Source organism: Pseudomassariella vexata (genome assembly GCF_002105095.1).
Source record: "Pseudomassariella vexata strain CBS 129021 chromosome Unknown BCR38scaffold_8, whole genome shotgun sequence".
NCBI classification, from domain to species: Eukaryota; Fungi; Ascomycota; class Sordariomycetes; order Amphisphaeriales; family Pseudomassariaceae; genus Pseudomassariella; species Pseudomassariella vexata.
Genome location: NW_024467963.1, coordinates 1,686,213 through 1,712,356, shown reverse-complemented (window position 1 = coordinate 1,712,356; position 26,144 = coordinate 1,686,213). Strand labels below are relative to the sequence as shown.

The 26,144-nt window shown below is 52.6% G+C and overlaps 10 protein-coding genes across 10 annotated transcripts; 5 read left to right on the top strand and 5 right to left on the bottom strand.

The window, feature by feature from the left end:
* Nucleotides 1-917: 917 nt before the first annotated feature.
* On the top strand, nt 918-1,579 carry BCR38DRAFT_436758 (uncharacterized protein). Its single transcript, XM_040860478.1, has one exon. It carries the CDS (start codon nt 990-992, stop codon nt 1,194-1,196), a length of 207 nt encoding a protein of 68 aa, XP_040715062.1. The 5' UTR covers nt 918-989; the 3' UTR covers nt 1,197-1,579.
* Nucleotides 1,510-2,253, bottom strand: BCR38DRAFT_410333 (uncharacterized protein; the record flags this gene model as incomplete). The annotated part of the gene is made up of 1 exon (XM_040858451.1): nt 1,510-2,253. One exon carries the CDS (start codon nt 2,251-2,253, stop codon nt 1,510-1,512), a length of 744 nt encoding a protein of 247 aa, XP_040715061.1.
* A 2,691-nt stretch (nt 2,254-4,944) lies between these two features.
* Nucleotides 4,945-7,755, top strand: BCR38DRAFT_458546 (pectate lyase superfamily protein-domain-containing protein; the record flags this gene model as incomplete). Its single annotated transcript, XM_040862178.1, has 2 exons — nt 4,945-7,294; nt 7,430-7,755. The coding sequence occupies 2 exons, from the start codon at nt 4,945-4,947 to the stop codon at nt 7,753-7,755; spliced, it is 2,676 nt and encodes an 891-aa protein (XP_040715060.1).
* A 1,098-nt stretch (nt 7,756-8,853) lies between these two features.
* Nucleotides 8,854-9,908, top strand: BCR38DRAFT_344774 (inositol phospholipid synthesis and fat-storage-inducing TM-domain-containing protein; the record flags this gene model as incomplete). The annotated part of the gene is made up of 2 exons (XM_040856128.1): nt 8,854-9,741; nt 9,807-9,908. 2 exons carry the CDS (start codon nt 8,854-8,856, stop codon nt 9,906-9,908), a joined length of 990 nt encoding a protein of 329 aa, XP_040715059.1.
* Nucleotides 9,909-10,732: 824 nt separating this feature from the next.
* Nucleotides 10,733-11,606, bottom strand: BCR38DRAFT_458544 (class I glutamine amidotransferase-like protein; the record flags this gene model as incomplete). Its single annotated transcript, XM_040862177.1, has 2 exons — nt 10,733-11,146; nt 11,211-11,606. The coding sequence occupies 2 exons, from the start codon at nt 11,604-11,606 to the stop codon at nt 10,733-10,735; spliced, it is 810 nt and encodes a 269-aa protein (XP_040715058.1).
* A 2,059-nt stretch (nt 11,607-13,665) lies between these two features.
* BCR38DRAFT_227427 (uncharacterized protein) lies at nt 13,666-14,565 on the bottom strand. Its single transcript, XM_040854293.1, has one exon. It carries the CDS (start codon nt 14,444-14,446, stop codon nt 13,904-13,906), a length of 543 nt encoding a protein of 180 aa, XP_040715057.1. The 5' UTR covers nt 14,447-14,565; the 3' UTR covers nt 13,666-13,903.
* Nucleotides 14,566-15,872: 1,307 nt separating this feature from the next.
* Nucleotides 15,873-18,035, top strand: BCR38DRAFT_486145 (uncharacterized protein; the record flags this gene model as incomplete). The annotated part of the gene is made up of 3 exons (XM_040863992.1): nt 15,873-15,926; nt 16,043-17,656; nt 17,859-18,035. 3 exons carry the CDS (start codon nt 15,873-15,875, stop codon nt 18,033-18,035), a joined length of 1,845 nt encoding a protein of 614 aa, XP_040715056.1.
* A 712-nt stretch (nt 18,036-18,747) lies between these two features.
* Nucleotides 18,748-19,857, bottom strand: BCR38DRAFT_345280 (5',5'''-P-1,P-4-tetraphosphate phosphorylase 2; the record flags this gene model as incomplete). Its single annotated transcript, XM_040856171.1, has 2 exons — nt 18,748-19,647; nt 19,729-19,857. The coding sequence occupies 2 exons, from the start codon at nt 19,855-19,857 to the stop codon at nt 18,748-18,750; spliced, it is 1,029 nt and encodes a 342-aa protein (XP_040715055.1).
* Nucleotides 19,858-20,663: 806 nt separating this feature from the next.
* BCR38DRAFT_344294 (uncharacterized protein) lies at nt 20,664-23,893 on the bottom strand (the record flags this gene model as incomplete). The annotated part of the gene is made up of 4 exons (XM_040856090.1): nt 20,664-21,804; nt 21,889-22,211; nt 22,236-22,668; nt 22,725-23,893. 4 exons carry the CDS (start codon nt 23,891-23,893, stop codon nt 20,664-20,666), a joined length of 3,066 nt encoding a protein of 1,021 aa, XP_040715054.1.
* Nucleotides 23,894-24,534: 641 nt separating this feature from the next.
* On the top strand, nt 24,535-25,874 carry BCR38DRAFT_475348 (uncharacterized protein). Its single transcript, XM_040863003.1, has 4 exons — nt 24,535-24,851; nt 24,897-25,137; nt 25,331-25,475; nt 25,564-25,874. Exons 1-4 carry the CDS (start codon nt 24,585-24,587, stop codon nt 25,745-25,747), a joined length of 837 nt encoding a protein of 278 aa, XP_040715053.1. The 5' UTR covers nt 24,535-24,584; the 3' UTR covers nt 25,748-25,874.
* The last annotated feature ends 270 nt before the right edge of the window (nt 25,875-26,144 follow it).

Below are 26,144 nucleotides of genomic sequence, written 5' to 3'. Positions count from 1 at the left end.
AACAGGCCTCTCTTCGTGGGGACGTCGTCCTGCAACTGTTGGTTCCCAAGTCATATGTTTCTCGCTTATAGAGTCCGTCGTCGCGTTTCACCAATGGAAGCTTGCTTGTGTTTCCATACGTGAATCTTTGTAAAAGTCCTAAAGTAGGTAGTTGTCCGTTGCGATTGCAGCTCGCCACCCAGTGCCGTGCATGCGAACGGAGCCGAAGCTAGAAGCTGGTCCACACATTATCGAATGTCATGGCCACGATCAGGTTGCAGTTACAGCAGAGGTGAACAGACACTCAGGATCGACGTGCGTGTTTTCCCCCACCACTCTCCACTTGCTTGCTGGGAAAGAAATTTCCGATGAGGACCAACCGTCTTCCCCGCCTCTCGTGCAACTTATGGGACGATCAGACACTTGAACCCCTGAGAAATGTTTCGAAACACGCGCCCGGCATTTCATGCACAACGTGGTTCAAGCTACACGAGAAGTCCTTGGTGCTACCGTTGTCCAGCAATGCATAAAGTGGTAATCCGATAGCAGCGCCAGGGCCGGTTGGACAGAATGGCTGGACAAACGCGGACCGTAATCTCCCTTTTCTTCATGCGCTGAGCTCTCTGTGGCATGAGTGGACACTGGTGCTCGTCTAAAATGTCTAATGTTCTGGCAATCGGTGCTTGGCGGAGTTCGCGTTTGCAGCGTAGTGCAGTCAGTTATTGGTGCTAGAATCGTGCGCCAGTGACAATTATCTATTCTTGAACCAGTATGATAGAGGCGATGATGTGTCCCCCGAGTGACATGTCATCATGTATGAAACGAGGTGTACCATACGATCAATGATATGTCTGCTGTTGCAATGTTATGTTGCGCATAGATGACAAGGGGGCCTGAAGCTTCGGTGCTTCGCGATAAGCAATACCTTGCTATACAACCCGCGGTTTGCTAACGGCCAAAGCTCGCCATGTAGTGCGCTAAACCCATGGTGGCTATGCTGACATATTCCCATGGGTGACGACATCCATCTTCAGTCTTTTCTCATACAACACTCACAGAGCCTCAGCGAAGGCTGCTTACACGGCGAAGTGTCACTGAAAGCAAGGCTATTCCCATTCGCAGACCGAGGCAGAAGGATTGATAGGAGTTCTGACATGATGCCAAACATGATGGCGGCAGAATGGCAAACCATAGAAGAACCGGTCATTGTACATTAACATCGAATATTCTGTGAACATATTCTCCTCACAGCTTACCTTCACGTCATTCAAATTCACATGCCCTGTTTAAACCTACCGCTGATTCCAACTTGGATACGATGGCGAACATCAAGCCCGACCCCGAATTCTAAGTCTTCAAGCCCGTTAGAGAGTTCACGGCGCCCGATTTCGACGATTCAGTCGCCTTTCGTAACTTTCAAGATAACATGCTTTTTGAACAGTTCAACTGGCTGCCCCGCGTCGGGGGTATCACCGAGACAAAAATTGAAGTTGAGTCTCTTGACGGCACGACCATCGATGGATACCGATTTCAACCACCGGCCGGCGTCCGAGAGGCAACCACACCCCTGCGCACGGAGCAATCTACCTGCACGGTGGCGGCATGATTGTTAGCAGCGTCGACCTCGTGTTTCGGCCCATCATCGAACAGTACGTGGAAAGATTTGGCGTTCAGCTCTTGTACAGTACCGCCTTGCGCCCGAGCACCCAATCCCGGCCGCAGCTGAAGAGGCTTACGCGACCGTCCAATAGCTTCAAATGCATGCCGGGGAGCTCGACGTCGACTCGACGAGGATTGCGCAGTATGGTGGAAGCGCAGGCGCCGGGATTGCAGCCGGGCGCCCTGATGAGAGACATGAAAGAGCTTGCTCATCCGCTTGCCAGGCTCATTTTGCTCTACCCCACGCTTGGCGACCGCACCACCATTGATACTGAGAGCCCGCCCTCCAAACATCTGGTTGACGGTGCAGCAGAACGACTGGGCTAGAAGGCGTACTTCGGCGGGAAAGAGCAAGAGGAAAGAGGAGGCCTGTGCCGCACCAGCTAGAGCTGAGAACCGCGAAGGCCTGTCGCCGACATATCTTGACCTGGGCGGCCTTGACTTGTTGAGGGACGAGGTTATCGCCTTTGCCAACTTCGTAGCAACAACGGCGTGGAAGTCCGCCTTTACCCAGGACTCTAATGGCTGGGAAGCTTTAGCGCCGCAGATTAGCGCATCGAAAGAAGCCACGTTGAACCGAAGGCGCTTCTGACAGACTTTTAAGCGAAGATACATCAAAGCTCTGACGGATGAGTGGTATCTGGGATGCACATGATCAGCACGTTTCTCTCATGTATATTGTGTCGATCGCAATGCATTCCTGCCTTTGTGTTGCCAACCTGCACCTCCTGTCGAAGAAGCAGAGCCTTAACAGAGAATGTAGGTAAATTGAATCTGGTAAATTAAAATGTGATAGTCACCATCTGAGTTTGTTACCCCGGTACTGGAATTTCTGCGCAATCTAGATGGCTGACTGAATGGGCAGTGCTAGGGCGTTACATTCCTCCAAAAGTGGCAGCTCATTTACTCATTTACAGCTTGCGCAGCAGCGTCCATGCCCTTCCGCCAGACATTCTCTGGCCCCAGTGTGGTGCAGCCATTTCATCAGAACATTCCATCGCATGTTTCTGCCCGCCGGGCAAAGGTTGGGTACACTGATACGGATACCAGCTCTCGGCGCTTGTGACAATAGGCGAGGGCACGCGGCGAAGATTGGCGGACATGACAGCGCATAACAACAGTCTAGTACAAGACGATGCGTTGTCCCTCCGGTCCGAAGCTCTCTAGTACTTGCAAAGGAAACCTGGAATGCTTCTGTCCAACGGCTCTGACTGCACACTAATCGCCCTTGTAATCTGGGAGTGGCAGTCGTTGAAACGAACCAAAATTGGTCAAGACCGACAGATTGCGTGCTTCCCAATCAATCAGACGCTCGAGCCAACGATGGGCTGCCCCTGACATGCCAAGCAAGATAAGATTCCCGGGCTAGCTACAGGGTAGCGGTTCCCGCTCGGCAGCACCCAATCCAATGCGGCCAAGCAGCCACCTTCCAGCCACTTGATCTGAAACGCCATGCACAAGCGCCCCTTCCTTGTCGCTTTTTGCTTTCCTAACCTGTCAGCCTGTCATGTCACCTCGTCCGACGGCGTTTCTAACATCAAAGTCCCTGCATTCCTCGGACTCCAAGTCTAGCAAGAAGACATTTTCAATATGTGGAAACCATTGCTTGGGAACGGCTCATTGAAAATTTAGACCAGATGCCAAGCGCTCTGTCCTGCCACACTACTGTAAATGACTCTCGAATACTCCTTAATGGGGTGGACAGTGACAACAACCTCAAATACCGAAATGGTGCTCAGAGACTAGAGGATCAGCGGAGATCATCGTCATCCATGCACATCATCTTGCAGGGGAAACGGACCCCGATGCAGGAACCACGCAACGCAGGCGATCTTTAGCGCCGTCCGTTTGCTAACTGTGCTGCCGTTCTAGTCACTAGTTGTCCAACTGTCGGCAGTCAAGCTATGGCTATTTGCCCAACATTGGTCAGCCACTCAATAGTCGTAGTTTCTTTTCATCTGAAGATTAGGCTCTTCGGGGGCAGTGTCAATGCTAGATTCCGGCCATGGATCGCCTTGCTCCTGGACCCCGCTCGTGCTAGCTCGTTTGGACCCAGCTGCTAGCGGTTAAACACATTGTTCTGCACTAACCCAATGGTGTTACCTCGATTGACTTGCAGACTATGACCAGAGGAAATAGCAGTGAATACCAAGTGAGCAGCTGTTCCCCACATGTTTCTCTCAATTAAAGTGTATTCCAGGAATCAGGAGTCAGTGCCGGGGTAGGTAGCCAGGATTGACGTACGTGGAAATACCGCAAGAAGAATTCATCCAATGTTGAGTAGGTAGGTGGGAACTGGTACCCGACTGGCGAAGAGGCGCCGGTGATTCAATGCCCGCCATCGAATTGCCACCCCAATGCTGGCAAGCTGGGATCGATTCGGCATGAATGTTCACTGGGGGCCGGTCGTACCTGGCTAACGAATCTCCAAAAAGAACAGCCGCGGAACGGACCCCGGATTCTAGTGGATTTTTTTAGTAAGGCAACGGCGTACCCGTTGGTGGTTGCCAGGCTGTTATATAACAGTTGACGCGTCCGAACCTACTTTTCATTTGACCTGTTCCTCGGCACCCCCCACCACCCTCACGACCTCAACATCCTCTTTACGCTACCACCTTCTGTTCCTACAACTCCCTTACTGGACGCATTCATTTTCGTTCAATAATACTTTCTTCTTGGTTGTCTTCTTCCAGCGCCACTCACTATCAATATCCACACTCTTTTTCCCTTGGAAGAAGAAACCCGGCAAAAGTCGAACTTGGCTGTGTCTGTCCCACACTCCCTTGAACCTCGTGGCTGATACACATGAGTACTAAGGATTTGTGACTGGTAAGTAAGTCTTTGATTCCCGATTCCTCAAACCAAAGCCCATTATTCTGCACCTGATCACAGCAATCAATCGTTCCATTTGTGATTCATTGTTGCGCAAGCTGTTGCGGGGGCCGTCTTTGTTCGAGCACATTCACGAGCAATTCACTGGCAATTCATTGTTGCTCGAGTTACGAACAATATTAGTCTCATGGATTGTTGGTTCTTATAAAAACTCGACATTCGATGGCCTGTTGTCCTCGACTGTCTTGTAGTCAGATCCTTCTTTGGCATATTTCTTCCTGCCTCCGCTTCCCTATCGATATACCATCTGCTTCATCACAACCCATTAGCATCGCCACGATTAGCCCTCTCTTTTCATCAAACTCGATGGAGCAAAAGCTGACACCTGTACAAGCCCATTCATAACTACATTCTTTTGAGAAAATCGGAGTAGCTCAGAACCATCGTCTGCGAATAGCTGGATCTACCGTCGAGATGGGGCTGTCCTCATTTGTTACAGCCGGGCTTTTAGCCCTGAGACTCTTCGCTCCTGCTGGAGCCGTTCCCACGACTGCGGTGCAGTCTCGCGCAGATACCGCCAGCAGCTATTGGGTATCCACCATCGACCGCCAGGGCACGGCTGCGTTTGGCGAGGCCGACTACAAGGTCTTCCGAAATGTCAAGGACTACGGCGCAACCGGCGACGGCACCACTGACGACACTGCCGCCATCAACAAGGCCGTCCAGGACGGCACGCGATGCATCAAGAACTGCGATTCTAAAACCAATGCCCCCGCTCTGGTCTACTTCCCTCCTGGCACCTATCTTGTCAGCTCGCCTATCATCCAGACTTACTACACTCAGTTCGTCGGTGATGCCATCACCCCTCCTACGCTCAAGGCATCCGCCGGATTCAAGGGTATGGCCGTCATCGATTCAGATCCTTACGAGGACGATGGCTCCAACTGGTACATCAACCAGAACAACTTCTTCCGCCAGGTGCGCAACTTTGTCATTGACATTACGGCTCAGCCTGCCTCGACGGGTGCCTGTATTCACTGGCAGGTTGCCCAGGCCACCTCGTTGCAGAACATCGTCTTCAACATGAACCCGGATACCAGCTCGGCCAATGCGCAAAAGGGCATTTTCATGGACAACGGCTCCGGTGGTTTCATGGCCGATTTGACCTTCAACGGTGGTGGCTATGGGGCTTTCATCGGCAGCCAGCAGTTCACCACTCGCAATATGACGTTCAACAATTGTAATACTGCTATTTATCTTAACTGGTGCTGGCTGTGGAATATGCAGAACGTCAACATCAACGGTGGTAATATCGGTATCGACATGTCGAGCGGTGGTGTCGGCAACATCCAGCCTGGCTCTCTCCTCCTGCTTGACAGCAAGTTCTCCCAAGTCCCTATCGGCATCAACACTTTGTACCAGACGGATTCCACCATGACAAACAACACATTGATTCTGGACAATGTCGACATGAGCGATGGTGTCACCACTGCAATTCGTTACGGTGGAGACAACAGCACCCTGCTTGCCGGCGGTTCCAAAGTTGCGTCATTTGCCCAAGGTCGCCAGTATTCGGGAAGCAACGGCAAGACAGTCCAAACACCCCAGGACGCCATCGCCAAGCCCGAGAGTTTGATGAGCAACGGCAAGGTCTTTACCCGCTCCAAGCCCCAATATGAGAGTGTTGCTGCAAGCACTTTCGTCAGCGTCAAATCGGCAGGTGCAAAGGGCGACGGCACCACTGATGACACGGCGGCGATCCAGAAGATTCTGGACGACAATGCCGGTGGTGAAAAGATTGTATACTTTGACCATGGCGCCTACATGATCACCGATACTGTCAAGGTCCCCAAGAATATCAAGATCACTGGCGAAATGTGGCCTCTCATCATGGCTTCTGGCGAGAAGTTCAGCGACGAAAAGAATCCCATCCCCCTCTTCCAAGTTGGTGAGGCGGGTGATACTGGTGATGTTGAGATGTCGGACTTGATATTTGAGACGAAGGGTCCAGCTCCCGGTGCCGTTCTCATGCAATACAACCTCGCTGGAACTTCTGCTGGCTCTGCTGGTTTGTGGGATGTTCACTTCCGCGTTGGTGGTACTGCTGGCACTGAGCTGCAGTCCGACAAGTGCTCCAAGAACCCCAACGTGACCACGACGCCCGATCCGGAATGCTATGGTGCTTTCATGATGTTCCACGTCACCAAGACCGCCTCTGTTTACGTTGAGAACTGTTGGTTTTGGGTTGCCGATCACGAGCTGGATCTCGAAGACCATAACCAGATCAACATCTACAACGGTCGTGGCGTGCTGATTGAGTCGGAGAACCCCGTGTGGTTCTGGGGAACGGCCTCGGAGCACTCGCAGCTCTACAACTATCAGCTCACCAATGCCCGCAACACTTTCCTTGGATTGATCCAGACTGAAACTGCCTACATGCAAGGCAACCCCGACGCCAAGGTGCCCTTCTCCGTCAACGACGACTTCTCCGATCCCGACTTCAGCGCCTCGTGCACTGGCGATTCAGACACTTGCGCTCGCACTTGGGGTCTCCGTGTTATGAACAGCTCTGAGGTGTTTGTTTATGGTGGTGGTCTTTACTCGTTCTTCGACAATTACGGCCAGGATTGTCTCGACACAGAGAGTTGCCAAGACAACATGGTCAGCATCGAGGATTCCAGTGTCCAGTTGTTTGGCATCAGCACTAAGGCTTCAGTCAACATGATTACCGTCGATGGAAAGTCGGTTGCCCTGGATAAGGATAACCGCAACACTTTCTGTGCCGCTATCGCTAAGTTCGCAACTAGCGGTGGCTCGTCTAGTGGTTCGAGTTCGGGTTCGGGCTCCGGCGCGGGCTCGGGCTCCGGCGCGGGCTCGAGTTCCAGCTTGGCGCCTGCCTCAGCGACCACCAAACGTTCGACATCTACTGTCACCGAATCCACCGCATCTACTGCTACAGCTTCCCAGTCGGGCTCTGATAGTGGCAGCGGCAGCGGCTCTGGCTCCGGCTCTAGCTATGGTTATGGGTCCGCAAGCTCTAACGCCGAGACCGCCGCCACCCCTACAACGGCCGTACCTGTCCCCGAGACAACCACAACCGCTCTCCCTTCGGATGGATCTTCTGATAGCGATGAAGGATCTCCTGACGATGTGACGACTGTGTCGATTCTAGGAGGTACGGCGACGGCTACGGGAACCGTGACTGCAACCGCTGAAGGCGGAGGCGGCGCGACTGTCACAGTGACCGTCACCGCAACCGTGACGGCGCCTTGCAGCGCATCCTAGGTGACGCCTGCTCCGCCCGGCCAAGGCGGCGGTGTGCCCCCAGCAACGACCACAGTAGTACTGCCCACTACTTCCATAGTTTCAACTGCTCCGCCCGGCCAAGGCGGCGGTGTGCCCCCAGCAACGACAACAGTAGCTTCAACCGCTCCGCCCGGACAAGGCTGCGATGTGCCCCCAGCGACAACAACAACCACAATGTCACTGCCCACTGCCCCCACAACTTTGACAACTTATGATCAAGGCTGTGGCTCCAATGCCTATGGGGGAGCCTAAATGCGACCAACCCACCGTGCCTGTATTCGCTTCTCACAAAACTTTTGTTGGAGGGCGCTATTCGCCGCACCTCCCTTCTCTTCTGCTTTTGGCCCTAAGTGGCATTTTGACAACCACCTTATTTTTTACGTCGTCCTTTGATATTAAGAAGGTATGGAACAGGACATACATGCATCATGGCCAGTTTGAGGTCAAGGAGTTTAGGCAGGCAGGACAGGTCATCGATTGTGTGGGATACCCAAGTTTCTTTCGACACTGTGACCACCAGGAAAGGCTCAGCAATATGGGGCCGGTGTGAACATGAGCCAGTGTCAATATGAATAGCATTCAGTTAAAATAGGTTTCTTTCACTGTGACTTGTGACATGGTCTCGAGGATGTGATATGTGGTGGCAAAGCAATACGATGTTGTAGTACAAAGAGTTTTTGTTCGGTCGTTCCAGGGTGGTCGCTAGTTTTTCAGCCACACCTCGGTATGACTGGTGCCAAGGCCTGTAGCAAGCTCCAAATCAGCTCCTGCTCCAAATTGAAGCAACGAGGCATCAACGTCATAGGTGGCTTGCTTGTTCATCAAACCAGAAATTCTTCAACCTTGCCCTGAACCAGACACCACAAGGCATCTTCTCCAATGTTCTGCCGTTGAACGTAGGAAGTTGACTGACAGACCTTCAGAAATACTTTTCGGTCCAGAGCTCCAGAAATTACACGGTCTTCCTCCCTGCTTTGCTTCCACACTCAATCTGAAAAACACCAGACTTTCAGCAACGAAAACACCTCTCCAGAACTCATGGCCGACGACTACTCCCTACGATCGCGCCCGGTAAACATGACGGTCTCTCCAAATGACTCCTCGTTGCCATCATCGCCGCGGGGGAAATCCCGCGCCTCGGCAACAAACCGCCCGACTTCTACCCCGACCGCGCGCAACCCGCCCCAACTACCCACGCCCCTCGAAACGGCCCTCCTAGCCGTCTACCCCATCCTCCTCACATTTGGCACACTCTTCTCGATCCTGAGCCCGCAAACTCGCGCCGCGCCCTACGACGCCTCGGGCCAATCGCACGTGCAGGCCTCGGCGCCGAGCTACTTCGCCCGGAAAGACAACCTGTTCAACGTCATCTTCGTGAAGCGGGGGTGGGGATGGATTACAGCCGCGTTCGTAGTCCTGCTCCTCACGCATCCGTCGCTTGGATCGGTGACGAGGAAAGTGAAAGCCGCGATACGTTGGGGGCTTGTCACGGCGTGGTGGGTGCTGGTTACGCAGTGGTGTTTTGGGCCACCGGTGATTGATCGCGGGTTCAGGTTTACGGGAGGCAAGTGCGAGGGGGCGGTGGTTAGGGTTGCGGAGGGGAAGCCCGATAGGGCGGATGTGTTGACTGCTGTTGCGTGTCGGGCTTCGGGAGGCAAGTGGATGGGTGGGCATGATATCTCTGGGCATGTATTTTTGCTTGTGTTAGGGAGCTGGTTTTTGTTGCAGGAGATGGCGTGGATTGCGGCGAGGGCGTGGTTTGAGGGGAGGAGGGATGATAGGTGTATCGTTATGGGGGATGGGGCCGTGAAGAGTGCTGGTGTTGAGGCAGAGAGGGTCGAGGGGGAGGAGCTTGCCAAGGAGCAGGGACTGGGGCTGGGAGGGAAGTTTGTGGTTGCTGTTATTGGGCTGTGCTGGTGGATGTTGCTTATGACGGCTATTTACTTCCATACCTGGTTTGAGAAGGTAAGTTTCATTCTTCACCACAAGATGTGTTCTTTTTGGACTCAAACTAACAACATGTTCTACAGTTAACTGGCCTCCTCGTTGCATTATTAGGTATTTACCCCATCTACGTCCTCCCCAGATGGATACCTGCGTTGAGACAGATTATTGGACTGCCTGGCATATGAAAGTAGGGAAATGGGGGCCGGTTCGATATTTGCAGCAATAGAGACGAAACCATGGCGGAGATGAGATAACAGAAGGCAACATAATTACTAGCATGAGCACAGAAATATAGTATGGCTTATACACTCGCAACAGATGTTGTGCGACGGTTATTTGGCCTGGGGGAACTACACAATTGTGCACCATGCTATACAGGTTTGATTAAAAGAATCTAGAACAGAACTGCATGTTGCCTGGTTGCGTTATATCCAATACTTGCTGCACTTCCATGTGCGACAGGACAAAACTGCTGATATATCTTGCCTAGAGGGAGAATATGGCGTCATTCCTGGCGTGGAATATTTTCAACGAAACCTGTGAGAAGCCAGAGTCTAGGCAGGCATTTCATGCTTTACAATTCTCGGGTTTTCGGCGTTGCGGATATTTCCTTGAGGCCCCTTGCTTCCTCACTCTTCTGAGACTTGAGCCAAAGATGTGAGTGGGAGGGCATCAAATACAACAGTGGCATACATGCATAATGGACGCTTGGAAATTACTGAGATTTCACAAAGACCGCCTTGCATGACCAATATGGCTGAGCTACGGCACGCCCATATTCACTACTTCCCGGGTGCAAACTCCCAATTATGCCACTGAGATAATCAGATGTCAACTTGTTTTGGGGCCAGTAGACGCGTGTCAATTCAGTCTCACGCGAGATGGCTTCCTTGATTCCTTGAATAGATACGGCCTGTGCTCCTCTGTCCACTTGACAGCTGCACTCAATGAAGATGCCGCAAGCTTGTTCGTGTTACTGCCGCGTCCAAGTGATTGACGTCCACCCCGATCACATTTTGAGCCATCGTCCGGCTCTCGGGCTGGCAGGTGCATGTCCAGGCTCCCTCACCCAATCCAAAATACGGCTCCACAGAAAGGCACCGTCGTGCTCCATACCGATCTGCGTCTCCAACTTACTCCAGGCCTTCTCGTCGACCGAATCAAATCCAAACCACCTCGTGGTGTCGTGCATCCGCAGCCTTGCTGTCTGGGCGTCTTTCTCGGGGTGGCCCTGCAAAGTTAAGATGTTGCCATTTTCATGCATTAGCACTTGATTCCCTTGTGCAAGTTGTACAAAAGGTTCTGGTGCTCTGGCGACCTCGCGCCGATGATGCTGCTGGATCCGGACCATGCCGGTTGATGATGAGGTGTGGCGGAAAAAGCTGCGCCCCTTATCTGTTAGGTTGACGCAGGTCACACCCATCTACAAGCGGGATTCAGCGTTCCGTCATGGCAGGATCATACATCTACCTACACAGGAAACTTACCTCGGGCACGTCCATGTCCACGACCTCGCCCCCAAACACGATGGAAATGGTCTGATGACCCCAGCAAATCCCCAGTATTTTCTTCTCTGGGTAACTCACGACAACATGACGCACAAACTCGTGCACTTTCCTGATCCAGGGGTGCGTCTTCCGGGCATCTACATTGGCACCTCCCAGGACAATCAGGTCGAACAATTCCGGGTCGGGTAGGATACCCTTGTTTGCGGGCTCGAAGAAGACCAGCTTCGCATCGGGGGCGACGGCGCCGATGGCCCGGACGTACGACGCCTGAATGGCGGGCAGAAGCTTTGAACGGTACGAGTTTAGAAGGATGGCGATGCTCAGGGGCTGCTGCAGCTGGGCAGAGGGAGGCGCATCGTCACCAGATGGTAACATGACGTAACTTTGGAACGCGACGCTTGACAAGACCAGAGAAAAAGAATCAAATATCACGAATCAAGGGCGTTTGTTCTTCTCCCGAACATGTCTGTTGAAGACACTTCGCGGCTGGCTCTGCCAAGGAAAATGTTGAAAATACCAGGGACGGATGCAGAAGTAAAACGAGGTCGGATACACAAGATTTTGGATAACTCCTGAATTTGAGTTTCACCAACATAGCAGACGGTTGCTGTCAACGGGGATCAGGGGACGTTTCCAGGGCGCTATGATCGCCTAGAGGCTTTGAAGTCGAGTTTAGTGCGGCGCGCTATTCTTAGCTCCTGCAGTGACCTGGCTTAGGGTCTGTTTGGGGCTCTGTCAGGTTGAGGAGGGACAAAAGCCTCAGGCAACCAACATCGACATCAATCTCCAACGTCGTCCGAAAGAAAACCAATATCTCACTTTGAAAAATCATCATGCAAGTTGTTTAATCTGATTATACTAAGGATCAGTGGATATTTTGATGACAACCCACCCAAACTCTACCAAGGCTATGATGGAGCCACATCGCGGCTTCCTCGTCCCAACCGACCGCATCGCCCGCCCGCTGTTCCGCAGACCGGGGACGATGGCACAGTGTGAAGCCAAAATGCAGCGGACAGAATCACCCTTCGCATTAGCCAGTCGATTCTGCATCGCAGAGGCACGCAGTCAGCGGCACCGCCCAAACCAGGAAATCTAGGTACTGCGTTCGGTCCGGATGACGGGCCAGGCGGACCATGACGCATCAGACAGGGACTCAAGCAATCAACGGCCAGCCAAGTAGAGGGTTCCCTGCTGCTTCAAGCAGACGACTCGTTCTACCCAAGTTGGCGTCTCTACGGATGCCTCCATCGCTTGGAAGCAAGTCTTGAATCCATCCGCTCATTGCAACGTGGAAAGCCTCCAGATCAGCAGCAGCTGTTCAAAGACCAGTGTAGCACAAGCACGGCCCAAAAACTACCACAGGCCAATTGAGCTCAACAGCGGGTACCGTGCAGCCATTCCGATTAATGTCTCGCAGAGCTTGGCCAATCTTGGACGGCCATACACCATTCAGTGCTGGTCTACAGAGGATGGGTCGCACAGCATCCTGTCATCAACGGTTCTGTCATATGCAGCTCCCATGGTTGTCTCAAGCGGAGATAGATGACTGGCTGTTGGCCTAGGTCTGGAGCCTGACGTTGTACTCGCCCACTGCCAACGAGCCCTAGCAGTTCATGTGGATTACCTGTCAGCTGGCTTGTCAAATGGGCCGTCTTGCATCAACTTGCGCTAGGTTGCTGATAGTCCGCCTAGGAGCAGCTTCACCGTTTTACTCAGGGAACACCAGGACTTTTGACTATCAAAACGTATCGAGAATATCAGCATACGACTTTTCATCAGCCTCGTAGTGTTTTCTTAACGAGAACAGCCCAGGTCGCCCTCGACGCCAACCGAACAAACCGAGGAAGCCGAGATTGTTGTGGTCGATCCGGCAACTTCAGGTGGCCAACAAGGATCCTCTATTTCGAGACGTCCGTCCGGCCGTGTTTTTTTATATACGTCAATATGTCAAGGCATGTCAAGGCATGTCAAGCTGCCGTACAGCGTTTGTACTATAAGGTAAACAACTCATTGGCTCACCTTGTACCTGATGATACGCTGTCGAAGCGATGAAAGAAGATTCTCAGTGTTCTCGGGGAAAGCCCAGCCTCCGTGACCAGGACCCCTCGCGGCTCGTGCAGAAGCAGGGATCACACTCGCGGCAGGCAACAGCGATGTCGTGATGATGAGCGTTTCCGGACTGGTTTCATGCATATCGCTCCATGGAGAGAACTTTGCAAAGATTTAACCGGGTTCCTGGGAGTGTCCTCGTGCACCCGATCGTATTGATAACTGATGTATAGCATTCAACACATCACAAAACGTATTCGAGCTTCACATTTGCGCGATATAACGCGAGAATAATGACGAGCAGAATTCCAGAACCGGACAGGGCATCGATAGCCATCACTGCGGAGGCGTGGTTGACTCCAAGTGTCTCTCCGCCACATTCAGCACTTGCCATGTGGAATGTCTCGGGAAACTGATCGTCCCAGGCATTCGGTCCCCACAGATCTCTAGATATCTTGACAAGGCATTGGCTTGCTTTCGTTAGATCGATAGAGATGCCCGCGCGAGCGGGAGATAGGTGCATGGATGCGTGGTGGTGAAATCAGGACGACCAATCTGGCTATCGGCAATGCGGGGCCCCGATGTTTGCTTAGTATCATCAGAACATGCCTGCATTATACCTACATCACTATGCGTGATAAGACTGGTAATAAGCCTGTTCGCGAGACCCATGGTGCAGATAAAGGGCAGGAGCCCAGAACTGACAACACATAGCAGCTAACCAGAAAGGGAAGAGAGGCCCTCCACTCATTGGTTGAGCACACTGCCAATAACTCTTTTTGGACATGTACGTAGAGATACTCCCCAGCTAGCGTGTTCACTACGGTGTAGCCGCAGTGATTGGCTATCGTGTAGTGGTTTGTCTCTTGCTGCAGAATGCTGTGCGTGTTTAGCTCGACCGCGGATGCACTTTGGAGGCTCCGCGGACGAGGAAGAGCCGCATCGCTCAAATATGACAGCAGCTGCAGCTGGCAGTTACCAAGATGGAGACATCCATGCACTTTTACCCTTGGCTCCACGTCAATGGCGATTTCATAGCAAAGACCGGCTCCAGATAGGCGGGCGGGAGACAAGATTGGTAGACGGCTATGGCCAGACGAATTGGGTAATCTTGGTTTCGTATTGAGAAGGACCTGCTTCGGGACTCCCACACATCTTCCCATGGTCCCACTTGTCAAGGGTCAATATGGGTGGTTCTCCCGTCTCCTGTACTCGGCCTGATTCGGACATGACAATGGGGGGGATTGATTTTGGAAGGGGAAGAATCATAATGAATGAATGATTAATCTCTTTAAGCCCATGCAGAGAGAAAAAGAGAGTGGCCGAGTTGGCCTGAAGCACTCATTTCTCTTGTTCTCTGGATGGATGTTCTTCATACTGAAGTATATACCCATTCTTGTCGTCTTCACGTCGTCGTTGCCATTGCTTGTGTAAGCCTTTCAAGAGACCTTGAAAAGCCGCCTTGCCATCTGAATTACCAAAGACATAATTCGAATTCGAATATTTTCATTGATTACATTGAGCCATTGGATACCAATACTCTCGGGCCTGAGACGCCTCCACCGAACTCCCCAACCCCCCTGGTGATTTGGCATCATCCATAGCCTCTTGGTTCATCGGTTCACCCACCCATCCAGCCATCCAGCCATCCAGTCATTTCCCGAGCTGCTGAGGTTCTTCCCAGACCAATTCGTGAACCGCGGCGCAGGAGATTCCTTGGTGTGTGGAAAAAGAAACGGGGGTGTTCTTGACACAAGATTCTCGGGAGCCCGCACCTCGACCTATATCGCTACCGAACTTCATAGTAGTTCCTGTGTTGACCGCCAGGCAGGCTGGTCGCCTTCTTGCCTTTTGCATTCGTACCCAACATCGCTCTCTAGCATAACCAGAACCACCCCACGGGAAGGGGGAGAAAGCGGGTCTCCCGAACTCATCGGCAGCGATCCTCGCTGGTCACTGGTTCGAGACGAACCGGCAGAAGCATTCAAGGAGAAAGGGGAGGGACAGCTAAGGAAGACCACAGAGCAAGGAAGCGGCGGTGAGGTTGCTCTCTTTCCTTGCAACCACGTACCATCGTCGAGGGCAAGAGGGGAGAAGAGCGGTAGGCAGACGACATAGTGCTCGCGGCAGACAGAGCAAGTATCCCCTCCACCAGCAGCAGGAATAGGCGAGGCGTGACGAGGTGACAAGATCCAAGCGGAGCAAACCTAGGAAATTGTTGTTGTGTTGGGAGAGACACACGAGGACCAGAGGCCGCACATACGTCGAAAGAGGAGAAAAAATATGTTTATCAACCGGCAGCAGCCCCAGCTCGGCTGGGACGAGCAGCAGCAAGAAGTCACGTCTGCTGCCACTGCCCTCGAGACTCAATTTTGTCGCGAAGCAGCCTTTCACCAGCAATTGCTTTGCGGGCGACTCACCCAGCTCCATCGCGACGATCATATCAAAGCTTGGAGTGCTGCGCTATCGCAATCTCACATTCACCATCCCCATCTACCTCAACGCCAACATCAACACCCACACCACCACTCCCAAGCCCAAAATCAACCCCCAAACCTTGTACGCATTCATCCACATATTGTTACGAAAATGGACGACGGAAAGTGGTTTCCTCACATCGCTGACGGTGGTGACGAGTATCTGGTAAGTCGCCTCCTTCTCATTTCTTCCATAATTCGACGTAGCTTCCCTCTTTTTTTCAAACTCACAATAAGCCGTACGTAACTCGCATGCCAATAATCTTTTCTCTCCTTTCGTAGACCGAGGACCTCTACAGCAGCGACTGCTTCTCGTCGGGGTTCGGATCCAGTCACCACAACGTCAGAACCCAACCATCGACAACTGGGTATATCTCGGCGGCTGCAACTACGCCCGTCGGTGCCGGCGGGAACGAAATAGGCCCGAGTCAACATGGCAACAACCACAGCTACGACTCCCACCACGCTGTCGCTGCCCAACCGAACAAAGAATCTGGCGCAGTACTTGCACCCAACACCAACGCCAATGCCAATGCCAATGATTCTTGCTTCTGGCCCCCCCTCTCGACTACCAACATGTATTCGCTCCCCTTCGACGGCAGCACCACTATCGACACCGGATTTCCTACCCACTACCAGCAACAGCCGAACCACGCCGCCTCCTGGTCCGTGTTCGACACGTGGGGAGGAGGAGCAGCAGCCGCTGCATTGACAAACACCCCCCTTCATTTCCACGACAGTCTTCCCGCCGTCACCACCACCGGTCCCTGGGGCGAGCCCAGCGTGCCTAACCTCGGTGAGGCCATCGGGTGTAATAGCGTTAGTCCCACTGGCACCACCTACAGCAGCATCTCGTCGTCTGCCGCTTCTGATGCCATGACCTCGATGAGTCTGGATCCCGTGACGCATTCCACGGCTCCGGTCAACACACCTAGCACGACCAACTCCTTCTCTATGGATGATCAGAGATATGAGAACCAGACTAATGTTTCTGCCACTGGTTCTGGTACTTGTGCTGGTGCTGGCGCTGCTGACTGGATCATGGGCAACACCAACGACAGCAATTACCCGCCCACCACCGTATCCCCAGAGGTACTGCGCATAAACCCTTCGCCTGCGCCGGTGCCCAACTCGTACACGGAATCGGTTCAGACCAGTCTTTTGCGCGATAGCGACTTTGATATAAGTCCTTCGTACGTTGATATCCGTCCGGCTCCTTCTCGTGCTCCTCAGGCGCCTCAACCGTCTTCGTCGTCGAAGCGACTCAATAACAAGGGCCGCAAGGAGTTACCAAGCAGGCCCAAGTCGCGCTACCTGTCTGTTGCCCGCGAACCGCCTTCCTCTTCGTCGTCGGCGACGTCATCCAAGGGCAAGGGCAAAGCATCTGCTGCGCCGTCGTCCATACATGGCCACCACCATCACCACCACCACCAGTCAGCTTCATCTTCGGCTCGCCAAAAGGCAGCAGAACAAAATTCCGTCTCGCTACTCAGCTGCGCCTTTAGAGCAGAACAAGAAAATGGCGACATCGGCATCGAAGACCCCAATCCTTCCGACACCTTCGAAGCGTCCGACGCAGACCTGCCAAATCCCAATCCTCCCCTCAGACCCAGGCCCAAGCCCACCGCTGTCCTTCTCCCCCGCCCCTCGCCATCCACCTCAGTAATGATGAAAACATCCGCAGCAGCATCGTCACGTCTCCTCGAAACCCAAGCCGCCGAAAAGGCAGCCAAGGACGAATTCCTCATCAAGCACAAGCGGGCGGGCATGACATACCGCGAGATCCGCAAGAAGGGCAAGTTCATCGAGGCCGAGTCGACACTGAGAGGACGGTACCGCACATTGACTAAGCCCAAGGAGACCAGAGTTAGGAAGCCTGAGTGGGAGGAGAGTGACGTGAGTTTTCTGTTTTGGTTTTAGTTGGGCTGGAATTGGTTTATTCTCAACTCTTTTCATCTCTCATTCTTCTTGCTTTCCTTTTATATCTTTGCTCGACCTCCATTTGCTCTGTCTGGTTCAAAACAATGGGGGAAATACGACGAGAAAGCCAAACAAACAGAGTGGTAAACGCATACTGACCCCATTCTTTCGACGATAGATCCGCCTCCTCAAAAAAGCCGTCCGCAAACTAGCCAAGGGCGACGATCTCGAGACGGCCAAGATCCCTTGGAAGCAAGTCGCCGAGTACATCGCCGAGCATGGCGGCTCATACCACTTCGGCAACGCCACCTGTCGCAAGCGGTGGGATGATCTCCTTGCTCAGAATAAGGCTTGATTGGAGATTCAAAAAAAAAAACAGAAAGAATAATAGTCTCGCACCTTTGGAATGCTGTGTGGGCCGATCTGATTTTGATTGCGGCAGTTATGCTTCTTGATTTGATAGAGGCACTTTGGTTTGCTATCATGTTCATTCAATTGGAGCCCTGTCACCTGGGATTGTCGTCATGTTCCTTCCATCATTGGAATCAGCTCGTCCTGGATTGCAACCAAGTCCCTGTTCTTGGACCAACCGTTCTTGGGTTGCTGCAGTCATCTTTCCGTTGAAGAACCGACACCATCTCGGCCTGGCACTATTTTCACCACTTTTCCTACGATATTTAATTGATGGAAGCGTTGATATCTATGTTTGTTTGTATAAGTATCTAAACATCCGGAGTTCCCATGTGTGAGATCAGAGGGTTCGATCATACGTTGGGAGGGAGGGAAATGAGGGTACGCACTTACTAGATAGGCAGGTCTAGTATGTTCTGCGTTGGGTGGGCGGTTTCTGGATTCTGTCTAACATCACCAGACAGGCGTTATTGGTCTGCATACCCAGATTTTCTGCAGATAAACCGCTGACCTCGCGGTCATGAATTGAGAGTTTTTGGTATGTGCTTGTGTTGATTTCCACGAGGGCGTGCAACAGAACTAGCCACTTGACCCATGCCAACAACCATAACTGCATCTCTTGCATCCAACCCATTGAGCCCTCGTATCCCCACATCTCATAAATTCCCACTCCTCTCCCCAGCCCCCGGCGATGACAACACCCCAATCTTTTCTAAAGCCCCCACCAACATCCCCGGATCCCCCCTCAAAGCATCCCACTCCTTCTCACTCTTCACGAGCGCCGTACCCGCTAACACCGTCCCATTAAGCGCTATATAACCCACCTCATTCCCCTCCCTATCCCTAATCGCCGTGCCCTCGGCCAGCCGCGGACACAACGCCATGATCGTATTGGTCATGGCGAAGTTGTAGCTGATTTCCGCCTTGCCTTCGCTGGGTATGTCGGCTTCGTTTTTCTGGGGGAATACTAGTTTAACGGCGCGGCGGTAGAGAGTGAGGTAGGCAGTATGCAGATCCTCTGGTGTAGTATTGGATGAGATGGCGTGCGTCAATACAGCGAAGGGCAATTTCGTGCCCAGCTTGGGGTGGGATAGGAGTTTGTCGGTTAAGACTCCCCAATCTTCCCCTTCCCCTTCCCCCGTCTTATCCAACCCATCCCTCATTCTTTCAATCGGCAACATCTGTAAATGTCTATGCGCCTGACTGGCCCCCGAGTGCTCGCCAGAGTTGAAGAAAACGAACAATCCCTTTTCTTTCCCTTTCCCTCCGTCTTGATCATTTTCAGCATACGCCCTCACACACGCCGAAGCCGCTTCGATATCCTCTTTCGCCAATACATGAGTCTGCGGCTCGACCCGCTTCGTAGCCAGTATAAAATGCTCCGGCACGATGGCGAATTTGTTCAGGACTAGTACGTGAGTTGGGGGGTCGCCTATGTCTGATATCGTCATGGAGGGGAGGGGATTCTCGAAGGGGTTGAAGGGCTTGGCATCTTTGTCCTTTGGTTTTTCGGGTTTGGGCTTCGACGCTAGAGAGGGCGAGAAGCGGAGTTGGAACTATGGGCGTTCGGATTTTCTCAGTACAGGTCTCTAGAGCGAAGGTCGTGGTCCCGGGAGACAGAGAACGGAGGTGCGTACCGGGATTGAGTTCGCCTCCAAGACCGCGACTTGGGTGGGGTAGTACGTCAGATCGCCAGCTTGTTTTGCTTTGGTGAAGGCGGATTTTACTAGACTTGGTAGATTGGAGGGCGCACGTATAGGAGGCATTTCAGCCATTTTGAGTCTAGATTTTTACGTGGTTTTTGTCAAGGAATGCAGTTGCAAATGGCTGAGGTTGACAATGTCCTATGGAAGGAGCCGGTTTGGAGCTTCTTACAGCTGGTCGACCCCTGGAACAATTACGTAAATTGGAGACCGTAGCAAAGCAGCCGCCGGCCAGCTGTCGTCAAAGTGGTTAGTGCTTGATGAGCTCGAGATCTGCTTAGGAGCAAGTCGATGACTTGAGGCGACTTCAGGGTGCAACCCGTGGCGAGTTCTACAACGATTCTGACCTTTCTGAAGGAGAAGCGCTCAAGAGATATCATTCTTGAAAGTTCCCTGACTTCAAATGGGAATGCACCCCTCCAGGTGCTAACATCCCGGTTGACTCAATGAAACGAGACCATGAGCAGGGAGATAGATAAAGCCTTTCGTTAAAGAACCCGTGCTGTATCCCAGACCCCATAAGTACTCCAGATACCCCGCCAATTACCAGCTCAAAATATAAACCCCACCTCGTTGCCCGGTAAGGAGTGATTGGTATATACCTGTCTCGCTGTCTCGCTTTCTAAATAAAGCATCGTTCTAGGGAGCGTTCCAACGATTATCGCAACCCAAAGCACAAGATAACTGGCTTAGAGCCTGCTATTTCCCAATATCCTTAAACCGCATGAGCCTGAACAAGGAAATCCGTTGATTTATCATGATGAAACAGAAGCTCGGCAAGACGTGTAAAGGAAGTCCCGACTTGCAAACAATCTCCGCGCTCCGCCATGCTGTAAAATAACCTTCGCTCGCAATGACCAAAAAACGTCTCACTTCCGAAACGGAAAGTCAGGCCGCCGTTGGGGCGTACAGTCGCCCGACATAGAATCCGGGGTTGGCACCGGATTCGAATCCGTTGAATCTGTCGTATCGGACCTGGCATCGCAGTCCTGGCCATCATTCTGCGTCTCCGTCTTCTCATCATCCGATTCTTTCGGTTCGTCCTCGTTCTTCGCATCTTCGCCCTTGCCATCCTCGGCGGTATTCTCATTCTCATCCATATCCTTCTTCTCCTCATCCATATTAACCATTCTCGTCGTATGCACCACAACCCCATCCACAATCTCCACCTTATCCTTCACCTTCCCCGTCTCCGTATCCTTCTTCCGCTCCCCGCCCGCGTTAGCCTGCGCATTATCTATATCCTGCGCGCCCTTCTCGCCCATTCCACCCTCAGCCAGCTCGCCTCCCTCGATGACGATGCGGAGGTCGAGATCTTCATCTTTGGAATAGACGCGGAACCCGACGATGCAGATGGCATTCCACGGATCCGGGAGTCCGGCCTCGTCGTCCGTGTCGGTTAACTTGTCCAGGGGTGGAGCCGGGGCTGGCGCGGGGGCCAGTCGAGGCTTCTTCGACATGTCATCGGATCTGTAAAGCTCCTCCCAGTCCTCGACGGGGCTGTCGGAGGAGTCGCTTTCGGATACACAACTGTTTTTCTGCTTGCTGTCCGTCACCTGGGGAGGCGGTGGGGGTGGTGGGGATGGTCCGCCGGAGACCGGGGCTTCGTCGGCGTCCTTCTCTTTGGAACCTCCCTTTTCATCGGAGACTGGCTGTGAAGCCTCGCTGCTTGGGGTGTTTTGAGGGGAACCGGAAGTGTCAGGGTTGGCAGCAGATTCGGCATCTGTGCCGTCACTTGAGACCTGTTTATCGGGTGCCTGGGGAGTGTTGGTCTGGACACTCTTGTCTTCGCCACTTTTGGCTTCGGACTTGTCTGTCAGGATCGTTTGATCCTTGGGCTGCTCTTCTTCGTTCTTTTTGCGCTCTGCTTCCTCAGCTGCTTCTTTCACCTTACGCTCCGCGGCCTCGGCCTCCTCCTTCTTTTTACGCTCGGCCTCTTCCGTTTCTCGGCGGCGATCACCCTTTTCCTTGTTCTTCTTTTGCTGCTTCTTCTGAATCTCGCGGGTTTTGCTGTTCGAAGACGGAAGTCAGTTATTGCTGGCCCATGAACGAGGGCTTGCCAGCCAAAGGAAATAATAAATCACGTTTACGTACTGTCGTTTCTCCCAGCCTCTGCGGCGCTCCTGTTTACGCGAGGTACTGGCCTTCTTCCGATCGGTCTCTTTACGCAGCTTTGCCACGTGTTCGAGGTGCGCAACCCCCTTGCTATGAGCAAGATCATAAGCATACCCAACCTGGGCGAGCTTCTCATTCTCAGAGCGTTTCTTGCATTCCCTTTGCACGACACTTTCAATGGACGGATAATCTGTGTCTCGCTCACCAACCACCTTGACGAACACGGAGTAGTGGCCTGGCCCCATACTTGGAAGCTCAATTGAGACTGCCCGATCCATTAGGTAGTTGCCGTGAGATCTCATCTACTCAGAGTTAGCAATGAAGACCCAACGGTTTTGAAGAGATCGGCTTGCAATGTAGTCTTCCGCGTCTGGCCTGCCTTGTTCGTGAAGCCGGAAATGCAGGCGGAAGCTGTATTGACCGTGCAAACCCTTGTAGTACCTGTTGTCAAGTTGCTGCAAGACTAAGACCAAAGGCGACTCTTTGGTCAAAGTCATATGGAATTTCTCGTTCCACTGAGCTTTCCACGGTACCTCGACCCCAATCCAACGTTGGCAACATCGCCAGTCGGACTCGCGGAAGAGGCGGGTCCGGTCGAAGTGTTGATACTTTCGAATCATGTCCTCGTATCGGATCCAAAAGACGGAGTCGCTGCCAAATGTGTGGCCTAGCTCGTCTTTGACGTCGTTGGTCCACTCCTTCGAACCATCACTCCAGGCTCCTTCCCAGATGCCTTTTTTCAATTTGCCCCATGGGTTCCTGACCACACTCGCGTTAGTTTCTGGTTGAAAACTCGAAGGGCTATCGTTACTTACCGCAGCTTGACCAGACGCTCGCCATTTTTCAGCGTCCTCACATCCATAACGACATATGCATGCCCTTCTCTGATTCCACGTCTTTCACCGTAGCCGCCATCAAGCAGGCCAGTGGAGCACCCGAAGAGGAACTCTTTGTTTACTTTACATAGCTCATTCTCCCAGAATCCGTCAAGATCAAGAATGTCACTAGCTAGAAGCTCGGTGGTAACACCACCACTCAGGTCCTCAACTCCCTCGCCGGTCCACCCGCCAGTCAGAGATGCGAAGTCACCGTGCACCTTGGCGTACGCCTTTTCCACAAGAGGAACCCACGTCTCGTTCTGGTCTTTATTTTGCCCGAAGAAGAGCGCCTTGGAACCCGTCTGATACGTTTGGCGATACTTCTCCTCGATATCATCAGGATCATCGACCTGCTGGAGCAGATCACGATGCATAGATGGCGAGTCAAAGCACGGCGACGTGAGGTACAGCTTATCATCGATGATGGAATACACCCATTCCCCATCGCGATAGAACACAAAACCATATATACCAATCTGCGTATCAGATTCCACGCAGAGTCTCTTGATGCCGTCTTCGACATTCCCGAGCGCACTCAAGCCCGCGATCAACCAGCAGTTCCCGAGATTTCCCTGTTTGATATCGCCCCCATTCACATTTTTCAGGAAGGTGGGTCTGTCGAAGATCTCGTGGACTCGCTTCACGGCCTTGGGAACCGACATATTAAAACTGAGGCGAGGCCCGCACAAGTCGAACTTGTTCGATCCGAGGTAGTTGAGACAATGGCCCTGAAGCATCTTCAGATCCCAATCGAGATCAAAGCCAGGGTCTCTGTACCTCATGTTAACTCTCTTGCACTCCTGTATAATCCTTCTGACTCTCTGTCGACATTCTTCTACTGCTCGTTCGTAGCCCACAGACAAAAGCTCGTTCTTTCGGTCCGCCGTCGGCGAGGGGACGGGGTCGAAGGGTAGAATGGAGAGTGCCTTGGTGGCTTTCTTGGTAGTGAAATGTCTCCATATCTTGTTGATACTCTGTTGAGGTGGAAGCTTCTTTTTGTTCTTCTGGGCAGCATTGTTTGGTGGAGGTTTGGGTTTACGAGGCTTTTCGTCCTCAGATTCCGATGAGGAGCTGTATCCGAACCTGTCAATCCCTCCTCGAGCCATGATCGAAACTGGGTTACAGAGAAAACAGGGCCGGACAGCTGTAATTCCACTACATGTCAGCACCGAAATCGGAGGTTGGCGATTTTCGACACAAACTTCTGGGGATAGACCAGAGTAGCTACTGGGTGCCTACCAAATTAAGACTATTGCTGAGAAGCTTGAGTTGTACGTTTCTTCCTGTAAGAGTTCAAATACAGCGCCCGACTCCAGGATGCAAACGAGATGGGTCTCAAAGCAAAGCTCTACATGAAAGGTCAAAGAAAAAGAGAGACAGCCTTGCGCCGAGAAGTTGGGTTTCTCGCGAGGACTTATGGATGGTTGGAAGAAGTGAGGGAGGGGATGGACATGTCCGGTTGCCAGGAAACTTCACCGATATCGAGGCAGGGGCCACTATAATAAGACGACGACCGGCATCATGAAGGAGCCCGGGGGAGCCCGGCCAATATTCCCGATTGGCATTGGCACTGGCTTAACGAGGCGCATATATTTGCTGAGAGCCCCAAGCCGTGCAAACCAACCCCGACTAGCCGAGTCAATGGATGGTCGTCGAGTCGTCAATTGAGTCTACGGTGCATATCAGAACGTTGCGAGAGGCATACCCTCAATCCACTGAGCCCCTGCCTTACCCCACTGGATAGCGTGTCCCGGTGCATATAGTTGGGGAACCGGGCCATGGAAAGAGTGGACACAAATGGATAAGATCTCCAGGGCTGGAACTGTTCAAATGCAGAGTCCTCACCACCATTCACCAATGCGAAAATATGGTGTCGATCCTGGCCTTCCATATCGCCTTTCCGAGGATAACGATGCTTTACTGCAGCCTGGACATGTGAACTTGTTGGTTGGTTCCTGGCGGTCGAGATTTGGGTTGCAAGAAATGTCGGTCTTCAGCTCATCCATCAATGGGCTGACTTTCATCAATTTCTTATCCAGCGACTGGACAGACAAGATGCTGACAGTAAGCCCTGCTGATACATTGTTCGTGCAGACTGACTGATATGAGACGGCGCTCCATGTGACCTGCGGCAACGAGTGGTCAATCGGCCCTTGTCTCGCACATCTGGCATACAGTCACGAAGTCATTGTTGGGGCGATCGACGCATCAGGGTCCGCAATGGCCAATACGTGGGACGATAATATCGGTTCAGTGCGACGGCCGCATTTAGTCGATGCCATGACTGGTGTGCTTGTTTCCCATCGTGCTTGCAGCGTTTGGGGCACGACTCGAGTGCATCTATTAGTAAGTAAGTGCGTGAGCGGCTGGTTGTTTTGCTGCTGTTGTCAGCCGCAGAACAGGCGACCGCCTCGGCTTCGCGAAAGAGCCCGCCGCAGTAGTCTCGGCTGCAGTCAAATCCTCACCCGCAGGGACGCTATTTGAGCATTCATACGTGCCCAGTTCATTCGGGTCGCACGGCATAGAGCTCTGCAGCCTCATAGCGTCAAGCGATGCCACTGTCCAAACCTTTATTCGAACCACGCAAGACGCATTCCTCATCATCGCAAGGCTGCCGGATTCTATTGGAGTCAAGCAGGCTTTATGCGGTTACATGACAGAAGTGCATCGAACTGTAGACGTGCACGTGTCAGTGGAGAGACAAGACAGTCTTGCGGGCATGCGTCGGAAGCCGATGTCCTGATTCATGTCATTGAAACATCTGAAATCTTTCCAGTGATGAAATGTCTTGGGAAGGATGGAGCTCGCGGCCCCTTCCTTCGAGGACCTTCGGCTCTTGCGGAGACTTGGTGTGTGTACAATACTCATCAGGACGAAGAACGTTCGGATCGTCCAAGGTGGGCGGTTTCGCGAATGCGATGGAATCAAACCCAAGTCCAATTCCGGCAGTCTTGTTGTAACATCTCCAAGGTGCGGGCATGCAATGGGCTAAGGGTTGTACTAACCGCTCTGACCCCCTTGTGCAACAAATTTCCACCAAAATAGGATAACGTGAATGTACACCGAGCTGGCCATGACACCGAGCTGGCCACCCTTACATAACCTCGCATAGAAATTTTACGATAGTAAAACCACAACGTCGTAAATCAATTGAAACTACTCTGAATCTTCCTCTCCAGAATATGGCAATGCGATCTTACAAGTTGGCGCATTATGCCCAGTCCCGTTGCAAATACCACAGCGCCTCGGGCGCGTTTCAACACGCTTTGCGCGACCACCATTTCGGCGCTCTTCTTGCTGTATCTGCGTCGCCAACTCCCTAGAGTCCCGTAGATCCTGTCCTTCTTGGAAAATAAG